The 13182-nt window shown below is 41.5% G+C and overlaps 1 protein-coding gene across 1 annotated transcript; it reads right to left on the bottom strand.

The window, feature by feature from the left end:
* Positions 1–1884: 1884 nt before the first annotated feature.
* Positions 1885–10858, bottom strand: LOC118783114 (adhesion G protein-coupled receptor E3-like). Its single transcript, XM_036536823.1, has 14 exons — positions 10850–10858; positions 10464–10487; positions 10153–10218; positions 9550–9727; positions 8518–8631; positions 7958–8139; positions 7435–7596; positions 5365–5571; positions 3880–4112; positions 3441–3507; positions 3259–3350; positions 2790–2952; positions 2316–2420; positions 1885–1941 (listed from the first exon to the last, which is right to left on the bottom strand). Exons 1-14 carry the CDS (start codon positions 10856–10858, stop codon positions 1885–1887), a joined length of 1659 nt encoding a protein of 552 aa, XP_036392716.1.
* Positions 10859–13182: the final 2324 nt, after the last annotated feature.

Raw genomic sequence — 13182 nt, 5'->3', positions numbered from 1 at the left:
CCTTATATAGGATTTTTGGGGGCATTTATTTATGCTAATTAGAAATAACATACCCAAGCATCTAATTTAAGAATAGTTGGTATTCATTATCGTACAAAGAGGGTAAGAAAAATGAAAAATAAACTGGGTAGTTACCCATGTTTCATGAATCTGACTTTTTTTTTCATATGCACTTCTCCCAAGAACAAAATATGATAATTTCTGCGAATGGTTTGATGGATCAGGCCCACTGAGACAGACAAAATGCCACAGCATTACTGACGGTTCCTCTGGACAATACAAGGTCAGAACTCAGTGAGGCATTGACCCACAGGCTCCTGCTTGTATCACCAGTACAAAGCAAATGCAACTCCTCTCTCAGTGAGACAGTGCACTGTAACGGCCAGCAGGGGGCGCAGTGTGTATGTGAGTGAGGGAGAGCAGAGACAGAGAGGAGGGAGGGAGCTGGGAGAGGGGGAGGAGGAAGAGGAAGAGGGTGGGGCCATGTCTCTCCACACACAGCTGCTGACACTCTGAGCTGCAGACTGATGTAAAGACTGAACTGAACAGAGGAGGAGAGAACAAACTGAGACAGAGAGAGAGAAAGAGAAGGAGAGATACTCTGTAAGGGAAAGGACTGGAGGCACTAGGAATAACTGGGAGACAGAGCTCAGCATGAGGAACCTCCTTATCGTCTTCTCTCAGGTGAGTTCTGTCTGATTTCCAAATGTTTCACTCAACACTGTGTTACTGAGCAGTTGGTTTACACTCAGCACTTTACTTTATGTAGCTATAAGTTACATAAAACACTACATTACTGACTATTTTAACTTTCAACAGTGCTAAATTCAACACTTTGTGTGTTTAGTGGTGAGGAAGGTCATCTATGATCCCAAATGGTTTATTTTCTTACTGCAAAAAAATATATAATTTTTTTATGTATATTCCCTGTAAAAAGGGAATATACATAAAGGAGGACAAAGATTAATCATTAATGAAGCAAAAATGATGTTTATGGTTTTATTTTAAAAAAATACACTCATATGTTGTCATTAAGCCTCCATAAGGGTATCATAGCACCCCATCATAGTCACTCTTCACCCACACCATCCTGATCATACATAACTGGACATTCTTACTGTGAAGCACCCCTGGAATATGGCAGCTAGATAAACAGTTACACCATTTCATTCCATACCAACACAGTAAGACACCCCGTGCTGCTGGGGGGGGTGGGGCAGGAACCCACAGGCTGCTCCTGTGTTTTCCCTTTTCTCTGATTGGTGAAATGCCTCTGTACAGCCATCGGCTCTTCTATTTGATAAAGGACAGGCTTGTCTGTTATTGCTCTGTAACTAAAACAGCTAAAACTGTCTCATTAACAGAGGTTTAGTCTCTTGGGTCTGCTCCATTCATAGGGACAGAGCTCCTGGCAGATCCACCATAAATAACTACCTAAACCATGCTTTCGTATAGCTTGTGAGGGTGAGAACAAGGAAATTTACTACTTTAATGTCTATCCCTTCTTGATAGCCAGTGTTCTCACTGAAAACCTTTTGTCATTCATCTGGAAAGGGATAGCTACTGTGTACATAAAACATAAAATAAGACATAAAATTGATTTTCCATTATAACTATGATACCCAGGAACAGTTATTCATGATTCATCATTCATATCACAGTTATTATGCATGATAATAAAAAAATGGATTATTAATGGTTATTGTACCATGTGTGGAAGAACAAGAAGACTTCAAGGTCCATCCCTTGTTCTTGCATGAAAATAAAAGAAAGAAAATAATGGACTATTAATGGTTCTGTACCACTGAAATTAAGTATTATGCACATTATTATGTATTATATTATGGTAACAAGCACATAATTGCATCATTCACATAAGAACACTCATCTGGCAGCTTTTGAAAGGCTTGAACACGTCTCCTGTAAAGTGGACTCTTTGTTCTGCAAGAAAAAATAAAGAAACAATGACATCAGGAGAGAAGCTTATCCTGGAAACCTGTTAGGATCTACAATATAGTCACCTGAATACTGCTTTTTGAAAAGTGTCTATGTTTCTCATGTTTTATTTCCAACATGATGCAGGCTTTGGGCACAGTCTAATGTAGAGAAATCAGAGGGATCATTACAGTGCAGAATCTGAAACATTACAGCAACACAGAGGAAGGCTCCCATCCAAGACTGCTGCATTACTAATGTGCAGGAAAAAGCCGATTCCCCTCTCAGTGCATGACTGGTATATTACAAGAGCTTGGATACAGGGCCTTTGCCACTGCAGAGAACTTATTGACACTTCACCTTTGTCAGCTTTCACTCACTGTGACGTTCGAGGACATCGGGAATGTCTTGGAGGAGTTACAGGAGTCAGAGGCATCACTGGAGTTGCGAAGGATCTTCCACCACTTCCTGTACCATTCCTGAACCTGCAACACACATAGGAGGAAGTAAAGGTACAATAGAGCACAGGTACAGCTGTGACAGGTGAGTCTGGGAAGATAAATGAGATGGGGGTGAGATGCAGGTGAGACAGAGGAGATAGGATGTACAGATTAGAGACACAGGTGAGACCAAATGGGGAGGATACAGATTGGTAAATGAGATGGGTTATTGGTTAGAAGTAAGAGTGGTAAATTAATGAATGACACAGAGGAAGAGACACAGGGTAGTAACATCAGACATAGAGGTGAGAAGAAGGAAAAGAAGATGAGTTAGATAAGCAGGTAAGGCAGACTGGTACCAGGACAGTGAGTGAGGAACAGGGGCACAGGTGGGTAGAACAGGTGGGTGTTCACCTCTTTTCTGAGGGCGCAGTGCACCAGGAAGATGAATGTGCCCTGCTGGGAGGTTATAAGCAGGAAGAGATACTCCAGCACCTTGCTGTTATTCACAAAGAAGCCGAACATCCAGGAGCAACCAAGAATGATGAACTGGAATAGTATTTTTAACACCAACATCCTTCATGGAGAGACACAGACAGAGAGAGGGAGAGGGGAGAGACACAGACAGAAAGAGGGAGAGGGGAGAGAGAGAGAGAGAGAGAGAGAGAGAGATGGGTCTGCAATGGTGGTGTCTGGCATCTGTGTCTATTCTCTAACACCTCTAGTTGTCCTTGACTTCTTCTTTCACTTGCAACTGTTTTTTCTCTACCTGTTGTAACCAACATAAAATTTAAATCTCATACCTGCAGAAGTCTTTGTCCTTTTTATAATGTTTCTTGCTATCTGCCATCTTTTACCTGCAACTTTATCTGTTGTCTCCTACCTGGTGTCTTTCAGTTGAGAGATTTCCTTGTCCCGGCCTGCCAGAGCAAACCACAGGTATCCAGCGATGGTAATAAAGAGGATGACATTCACCTGCACATGTCAGACAATGGTATATTTTCATCAAAAGAGAGTCAGACTGCAACTGGAAACAGAAATCAAACAGATTACTCAAGTACTTACTGCAAGGATAAAACACACTGGCCCCAGAAAACTCCACCTGAAGCCCTCATCAGCCTTCAGCCAGCATCTACGATAAACCAGACTCAGAATTACAGGAGGAAGACAAAGGAAACACAGTCACACAAATCAATCAAATCCAGTCCCGTATGGAGTCAAGTCCAGAACCATGACACCAGGGAAGAACAGCTCCAGGCTGATCCAGAACAACGTCTACATAAATCTCATAGCTGCCCATAATGCTGCTAGCTTTCCATTACCCAGGTGTTCAATCAATGGCTTGTGAGCCAGTTAATCTCGCCTCTCTGATCTGCAAACATCAATAATCCTACTCAAACAAGAAAATCTGCTGGGCACAGTCTTTTCATATTACAGAACAATAGTAGGTCACCCTGTACATGCCCCGCCCCATCCCCTTTGCTCCGCCCCTCTCTTCACTTACTCTTTGCTGCCGTATCCTTCGGGAACCACTCCTGCAGACACACCCACTACCAGACAGGGGGTGCCGTAGCCAATCAGCAGCAGGAAGCCCCAGTGAATTCCCTCCCTCTGTATAATCCTGACCTCTCTCAGGTTGCGCACCAACAGGAAGAGCTGCAGAGCCTCCAGGAACATCCACACAAAGCTGGACAGGAAGAGGAAGTGCAGCACGCCCGAGATCACTGCACACACCAGCTGAGGAGGGACAAATCATCATTACCACCATCATCACTGATGCCATCACCATTATTACCATCATCATTACTGATGCCATCACCGTTATTACCACCATCATCATCATCATCATCATTACCACCACCATCACTGATGCAAAGTGAAAAAATGCAAACCTTGTATAATGCTATACACACCCCCTTACATTCAGTCTAGGGTTGCCTGTAACATTTATGTAAAAAGTTATGTTAAAATAACTGCAAGTGCTAATTTTAACAATGCAAATCCTTTTTTCACTTCACATTCATTTTAGTAATCAATGAACTCACCATAGTATTTGTGATGGACAACAACTAACACTTGCAATTAACTATGAGGCAAGTTGTTTAAGATGTGAGATATAAGATGTGATACAATGATGTGATATATTACGGATTATACCATACTTTAAATAATTTAAATAGTTTAAACACTAGAGTCCAGTTAAAGTGTCTGTAATAAAGTCACCTTCGATATCAGTACATAAGCCCAACATAAGTTCAACATTCGATTTCAATTGTACGTATCACTGGAATTAACAAGTGCTGAATTATTCATCCAGCAAGTAGGTGTTACATTTGCTCTTGTAAAGGAATGCATCGATGCAAAACATGATACATAAAAACACTAATGTTAGCTTCAGTCCACGGAATACTAAGGGAACTTGTCAAACTCGATACCTTGTGTAGTTATATTTTAGTTATATTGTAACATTTTCTGTTTAACATCACGTTACCAAAGCAATTGTAAGTTGCAAGTATAAGCATCTTTGGATCAAATGGGTCCCTATGCTACAGGATTGCCCATTATTCTACTTGTTGACAGACTCTCCTGAAGTCATTCAAAACTAATACTGTATTTCAGTACGACTTATTGAATAAACTCCATAGTTACTGTATGAATGAACCATAACCAGGTGGGTGGGAATGCAAGCAGAGGACCACCTCCTCTGCGTTATATAATGCAAACCCTGCCCACTTCACATGAACTCCAATTTATGATGGAGGTGATTACATAACCTGTCTGCCCGGATGCGTCTGTCCAGTCAGGCTAGGACAGGCCACAGACACACCAGTGGAGCCAAAGAAACTGTCTGTCGATCTCCCATATTCATATGGTTAGTTCTTTTCATGATGTTGACAGTAAAGAAACGAGGAGATAGCCGGCGCTGAGATTATACACAGTGATGAAGTCTCTGATATGAGGTAAATGTTGGGAGCTGTAAGTAGAGAACCTTGTGCTTCTGGATGTGAGAGAGGGAACTCTGCACCAGCAGGAAGAGCAGGTGGGCCAGGAAGAGGCAGATGGAGAGGTTCAGGCGTGCTGTGTTGCTGACTTTAGGGTTCCAGCGACAGAGGATGAAGGTCAGGATGGCCAGGGCCAGAAACAGCAGCCCCACTGACAATGCAATCATGCTGATCCACTTCAAGATGATGTCATCCTGGAAACAGCCATCAGTCACAAAAATAATTGTAATACTTCATAAACCCTGACCTATTTTCAATGTTTCTTGAGGTTTTGGGATCTGTTTTAGGCAGATTGCTCACGATAAAATAGCTGTCGTCAGATGCCATACATCATGCTGTTCAGCAGAAACTTGTATAACAGAAAATACCACCTGAATCCATAACCACGACATAATATTTTTTACTTGACCTTTTATTTGAAATAAAATCATTTTTGCCTGTTAAGAAAGTTGAAAGTTTGATAAAAGTGTTTTTTTTTTATTGAAACACTCAAACAATAGATACCTATTTATATAAATACTGGCATGCATGTCAAACAACTATAGATTGCAACAACAAACAACTATTTACATAAATACTGAAATAATCCCAAATCAAAACAACAACACATAATTACATAAATCTGAAGTGACTGCCCAACAGATGTCATGATAAATCAGTTCATATTGCTGTTCTACAGATGAAGAAAAGAAAAGCTTTTAATAATCATCAAATCTGATCTTTTTATTTGCATGTCTAGCTGAGCTCAGAGAGACATCTATGAATATACTGCAGATACCAATAAGCAGAGATTACGTCTTTCTTGTATAAAATCAAGTTCTGTACTGCCATCTGATTGAACAGCATGTAAGACAACTCCTTCAAATACATAGAAAAGCTTCTACATGTTGAAATGTACGAGATATTGAACATAAATAAACTGTAACTTTTAGAAGTAAACGACTAGACCACTGGTGACGTAAAAATGGCGGGTTTCGGGTTCTGGGGGTTAAGTGAAACCCAAGAATTTGGGTTTCAGTTAAATATTTTGTTAGTATTTTGTTAAATATTTTGTTAGTTAGGTTATGCAAGGCATAAACACTTACATTTCAGTCCTCTCCATTTAAAAATGTTTCACTGTGGTGCAATCAGCAGGGGTTGAGGTCACGATTCTAACTATCTAACGTTCTATATCAAAATAAAACAAGACTTTTTCTCTTTTCAGCATGACTCCGACCCCTTGGTGGAAGTCTAAACTCCGTCCTCAAAACTATTATCTTTTTCCAAGTATTACTGCACCTTGAATAACATTGCAAGTCTTGATACAGGCCAATGCAGTAAAGTATTTCATTTTTGGATTCATTTTGTTGTTTCAAGTGAAGCCACCACTCACCCTGCCAGCCACTCTTTCATATGGGACATAATCTGCTACCTTTCTATTACAGAGCATTTTGTTTGCCTATAAGCTCAACAGCAGCATTCCTTTAAAAGAACACATGTAGTGATTTATGGAATTTATCTCTTAAGCTTTCCTCTGCTTCAGCTGTTAGTAACTGCTTTTACTTTGAATGTGTTGCAGCTGAGTTTCTTCCCATCAGGTGAGTACAACCAACAACATAGATTTTATCCAGAGGATAAAAATAAAATCATCTTTGGTTGCCACAAGGGGAAATTTCCAATTTTTTCAGTCTATTAACATTTGCATCAACAAAAGCAACTCATCTATATTTAAATATATGCACCTGTAAGGTGTTTCACATCTCTGTCTCAAATCAGTACTGACTGATCATCATAGAGGCCAACACCTGAGTGCTGTCTAAGACATTACATATAAAATATTTTCCCTTTAGCACTATTTATCAATTTCTTTATTATAAAAGTATATCGAATATGATTTTATTGAGTAATTATATTCCACCTAATAAGGACTCAACTGCCTGTGTTGGATTGAGCTGAAGAAGCATGTAAGTTAGTTACTGAAGTAATTCTATTATGATACCCTTTTTTGAGACCCACCTAATACATCTGTTTGTCTTCTGTCTGATTGGTTTAGTTGTCTCCCTCCCTCCCCTCCTCACCTCTGGTGGTCTGCCCGTCTGCATGATGAGGGCGAAGGTGGACAGGTGGTTGCAGGTGCACATGGTGTAATTGGAATTGATCTTTGTGGCCTCACAGCCATCCACGATCCACCCGTTATGATTCCAGTACACACAGGTGAGATTACCCTTAGGGTTCACCTTCTGAGAAAGGGAGGGAGGCACAGCACATATCAAATCAACATCCCAATCAATGGGTCCCACTGATGAAAACTGTAGACTACAGTGACTGATACAACATCAAAAGCTACAGAAGAGGCACTCAGCCCTGGTCCCACAGTCCTACAGGTTCAGGTGTGAATGAGTAAGGACTGGACTAAGTCTTATTAGAGATCATGAATGAGGAATGAGTAAATGTAGATTTTAACTGCAGGTTTAAGAGAAGGGTACACATGGGACATGATTAAATAAGTGAGCTATTCCAGCAAGAGCTGTGAATGAGAAAGGACTAATTTTAGTGTGTTTTTCTAGATCAGTGAAGAGACTAGATGGAACAAGGACTCACCTTTCGGTGTCTCAAGGTAAAATTGACCGGTTTGGGCAATGTTGTGTTTTTGGTATTGGGGAGGGAGGCAGAGATGACATTGGACATCATGGTCTTGATGGTGTTGTTGTCCATGTTGAAGAGTCTGGCCTTCAGCACATCCTCCATGTTGGCATAGGCTATGAAGACCACTGCTCCAGATCCTGCAGAACAGACCAACAGAACCAACAGAAATCAGAAACTTAGACAGAACACAGACCCTTCATTTAAATGTAGGCTTCCCTTCAGAACTTCTACAAAACATAATCTACATGCATCTTCAGTTGGAGTTATAATACTGCCTTATTCTGAGATTTGTGGTCATGTGTGTTTACCGGCAAACAAAAGGATTTTTGACAATGTTATGTAAACATGAGAAAGAGGAAAGGGTTCCTGAAAAATTGCCCCAAATTACAGAACATCAGTCTCATATACTGTAAATTTTGATGGTAAAATATCACATAAAAATAGAATAAAAAGATCCAAAGGAACAAAGTCATGGACGGTGTACTGTATGCTGTATTGCTAAGGTGTGGACTCACCATTGTTGTTCTTGGCAATGCCGAGTAGATCTATTTTGCAAAAGTTGTCTCTGGATTTCAGCTGAGGCGTTCCTGTCAGTTTGGCTTCTGGTCCAATGGCCAATGCTTCCACCTCTTACAGATACAGATAATATAAAGAAGGAAAAGAAGATTGTGAATCTGGGTATTCCAACTGAACAAGGAGTGGTATCCATGACTACACCAAGATTCTTTGAGGTCTGGCATGTGGAGACCATTGGGCTATCAAGGGCTATGGAGAGATCCTTGAACAGGAAGTGTGAAGCATGTATACAGAGTAGCTCTGTTTTGGCAAGATTGAGTTTGATATACCGACTATACATGCAGCGCAAAATGTCACTGAGGCGTGCATCCATGCTTGTGGTGATATGAACATCAGTGGGTGAGAAGGAGAGAAATAGTTGTGCATCATCAGCATAGCAGTGGTAGGAGAATCCATAGGAGGATATTATTGAGTCAAGAAGGGCAAGGAAAACAGGAGGGGACCAAGAATGGATCCCTGGGGCACTCCTGTGATAGGGCTGTGGGACTGGTTTAATGGTCCCTGCTATACAAACAAGTCACTGGCTTGCAGTTTAGCCACTGTCACTGTAAATGTATTTGAGTATATATAGATAACAATGTCTGCTAAATGACAGTAGTGTAAAGTAATGAGTTATCTCCGCTTTACTTGTACTGGCTACATGCGGGTGTCTTGGCGGATTGTATGATTTTTGCTTTGATGCTCCTGCATGAGTGGTAAGGGATGTTGCGTTGAGCCCTCACTCAACCCTGCACAGATCTGTCACATCAATTCTGTATTTACAAGAAAAAACACACCAGAACCAACATAGCTCTTCCACATATGACCTACAGCAGCAGATTACTGGAAAAGGACATCATAGTTGAGATTCAGCCCTGAAGACACAGTGATCTCTGCAAAATGGTTAGGATCTGTTTGCCATGGGAGCAAAGGGTCAAAAGGTCATCAAAAAGCGGGCTCAGGTCATTCATTAGGTATCATTAGGTACAAACCTAATTTTTCAGTAGAGAGGTTGCTGCTGTGCTGGGTTTGCGTGGGCTTCACCAGCGCTAACGCCAGCTTCTCTGGGATCTTCAGTGCAACATCTATCTGCTTCTCTCCCACCTCCCCCTTCCACTGAGACAGCAGATCTACCGCACGCAGAGTCACATTCAGTAATGTTTCCTGTGGCTGCACAACAGGGTAATAACAGTGTTATAGCACACTAATAACAGCAACAATGCTGGTAATACACAGTAATAACACAACAGTGATAAAACTTTAACATGCCAGTTACACTGTACATGTAACATAGGAATGGCCCAGCAATAATAATATAAATATACCAAAAGCACAACAGAAAGGTAATAATATCCTGGTGACACATCAGTGAATAAACCAGCATGGCTTCTGCTGCTACTTTTTCAACCCAGTGAGACCCTCAATCTCCACAGACACACAGAGGGAGGGAGGGAGGGTGTGGAAGAAGAAAATGGTAAAGAAAAAGACAGAGAGGAAGCATCCTTCCACTGCAACATGGCTGCCACTATCTGTGCAGAGCTACACAGCACTGTAAATATGACAGGAAATACTGAATTCACTTCGGATGGAAGTACCAGTGAGCTGCTGTTGTCGAGCAGATTATCCAGAGAGTCCAGCTGGCACTGCTCCTCTGATTTACCCTGGAAGAGACGACCAAGCAGAGCTGATCATGTGGGGGAGGATTTCTGCAGCTAGAGAGGGCGCACAGCCCTGACAAAACTTGCAGGCACACAGTGTTGCGCTAAGACTCATGTTTGAAAAATGTGAAGTATCACTGATGCAGACAATGCAAGCAGGAGTTTGGTCTCTGGTCCTTTTTCACACTCTTACTCCCTGCTGTCTGGACCCCAACCTCCCTCTCACAGAATGAAAGCTCTCACCTTACATTCTCCTTCTCCCTCTGTCCCACCTGCAACACAAGTAATACATTCAGTTCAAACACAGACCTGTCTGTCCAGAGACAGTGAATGCAGGTAATGAGGAGGAATGTAGTAAAACCTGGAACTGGAGCTCAGGACTGCACTTCCATTAAGACCCACAAGGAGGGGGCCATCCTCAAAAGATATCATAACAAGCTGATATATAAGTGGGTCGATTATTATTATAGGTTCTGCCCCTCACAATATTATTATTAGCTGTTTAGTTGCAGTTTCCTCCAAAAATTATTATGATATTGTTACTACAAGATGTTGCATGGACAAAGTATCATTAAACTGTAGGTAAGTCAGTGGACAATCAGTCTAAGCATTGGTGATATCAATGTAGACATACTTCCAGCATCGCCAACACCTACCTCTCTTAACGATAAGTTTCACCTCAGTGTAGATATCAAATCTGAGTGCTCCTGTTTTTATTCCACACCAGTATTTCCCAGCATCCTCCAGGGTCAGTGCAGTGATTGTGACAGTGAAGACTCTCCTTGCTGTGTCGTCATACAGAGAGAATCTCCCTGTTTCTGCTGTGCTTTTTCCTGCTTCACTCCGAATTGCAATGTCTTTATTCGTCCATCTGCAGTCCCCTCTGCAGAGATACTTTGGGTGATCTTCATATCCCTCTGAATATGGACACCTGATTTCAGCATTACCTCTTTCAAACCCCCTCACTGTGATCACCTCTCCTAACACCACACACCACAAACCTGAGAAAAATCAAACAACAGAGTATAATCATCTAAAAACACTTACTATGCAAATACCACATACAGCTGATGGCATTTCATAGATCTGTCAGTGAGTGATAGAGATAATAGCAATCATCGTAAAAGACATTGGAACTGTGGACTGTTACAGTGGGCAGTAAGAAAGTGTAGCAGTTTTCATTATGGTAGTGTTCAGTATGCAGGTGCTATACCAGTATACCAGTAATATAGTGTTGAGTAAAATTTGTCAAGAATCATTTTTCACCGATGCAGTGTTGAGCATAACAATTTCAATAAACTACAATGTACTACTATAAAACGAGTGGAATATATCACATTTTTCAGAAATACGGGTTTGAGTGTAATGCTGTAAAACTGCTCAGTAGGGACCTTTATTAATATAATGTTGAGCTTATCAGTGTTGAGTACAGCAGTATTTGGTCATCTTGTGTTGAGTGAAGTATGTTGAGTGTAGCAGTGTTGAGAACTCACCTGTTAGACAGCAGGTGACAATAAGGAGGTTCCTCATGCTGAGCTCTGGCTCCCAGTTACTCCCAGTTATTCCTAGTGCCTCCAGTCCTTTCCCTTACAGAGTATCTCTCCTTCTCTTTCTCTCTCTCTGTCTCAGTTTGTTCTCTCCTCCTCTGTTCAGTTCAGTCTTTACATCAGTCTGCAGCTCAGTGACTGCTAAATAGTAAAATATAACATGAGTTCAACTTTAAGGACCCTATTGTTACAAACATAATACAAAGACAAAGTGCTAGATAGAAAGAAAACTTTTTTTTTGGGAGGAGGGGGATCTAAATTTTGGAAATATGATGGCGTTAAGTGTCACCCCTGTGCAAAGCTGGCAGTGTTACTAAATGGGGTGGGTCAAATTAAATTAGCACAAAAAAAATAAGACATTGTGATGACCAATTCTCTCTCTCTCTCTGTCCATGTCTCTCTATCTCCAATTTTCCACCTTTACCAAATTGATCATGTTTGACTCCCATCAGAGGAAATGGTCCACACGTTGCTCATTTTAGTGTAGTGTAGTTAGTGTAGTGTAGTGTAGTAGTCATTCAACAGTGAGTTAGTACAACAGAGAGAGGCAGACAGAACCAGAGAGGATGGACATGAAAATGCATGGACCTTGTGCCCTTGAAATTTATGATCAGACATCAGACCCACCCTTTCGGGGCAGACGCAATGCAGTCTTGTTGCATTTATGTCTGCTTTTCAAATGTCCTTCCTGATTCAAAAAGTCTTAGATGAACTGCGTGTAACCCTAACTGCCCCGTAGTATAGTGTAAGTGTAGCGGATTGTAATTTCCAGTTTAGAGACTCATGTCAGTTTCCATACAGTATACTCCTTGTGCAGGTTCTGAGTCTCCACCTTGGACAGCACCTGTTGAGTCAGATTAGTTTATACCTGTGACTCCTTATGGGACCTGACATCACTAATTGGACTTGTCCTACTCTGAGCCAAAGCCTCTTGCAGGGTTATTAGAGCTGGACTCTAGAGGTTCAGCTCCAGGGGGTTCTCATTCTTGGTCCCACAGTTCTTACTTCATTTGCTATCAGCTACAACGTCTGCCAGCCCCATGTGCAGGGCCTTGTTCTGTTCCTGAGAACCTGCCTATCCTTCATATGTCCCTATACCGTACCCCCATTTCACCAGGGGGATTCTTCACCTGCCACTCAGCTGGGGAAAGACCTACTGAGGTTCTCTGGCTTGTACCGTAACATACAGAGTCCTGCACTTTGTTGTACAGACATTATGTCTGTAGTTGTGCAACCGTTTCCATTTGCTGTTGAATTTACAGTGAATTTGCTGCTGATGTCCACTTCCTTCCTTTTGGCTTTTGCCATAGCAACAATCTTTTTATCTTGCAGGGAGGTAGGGTTGTGAAATGAAAGCTGAGAACAGACGGGATGTGTGTGCATATGCTCTCAGGCAGGGTGATATTTACTCGGACCTCAG

This window comes from Megalops cyprinoides, chromosome 1 (assembly GCF_013368585.1).
Source record: "Megalops cyprinoides isolate fMegCyp1 chromosome 1, fMegCyp1.pri, whole genome shotgun sequence".
Classification (NCBI taxonomy): domain Eukaryota; kingdom Metazoa; phylum Chordata; class Actinopteri; order Elopiformes; family Megalopidae; genus Megalops; species Megalops cyprinoides.
The sequence above is the reverse complement of the archived record's forward strand: the minus strand, read 5'-3'. Positions and strand labels throughout refer to the sequence as shown.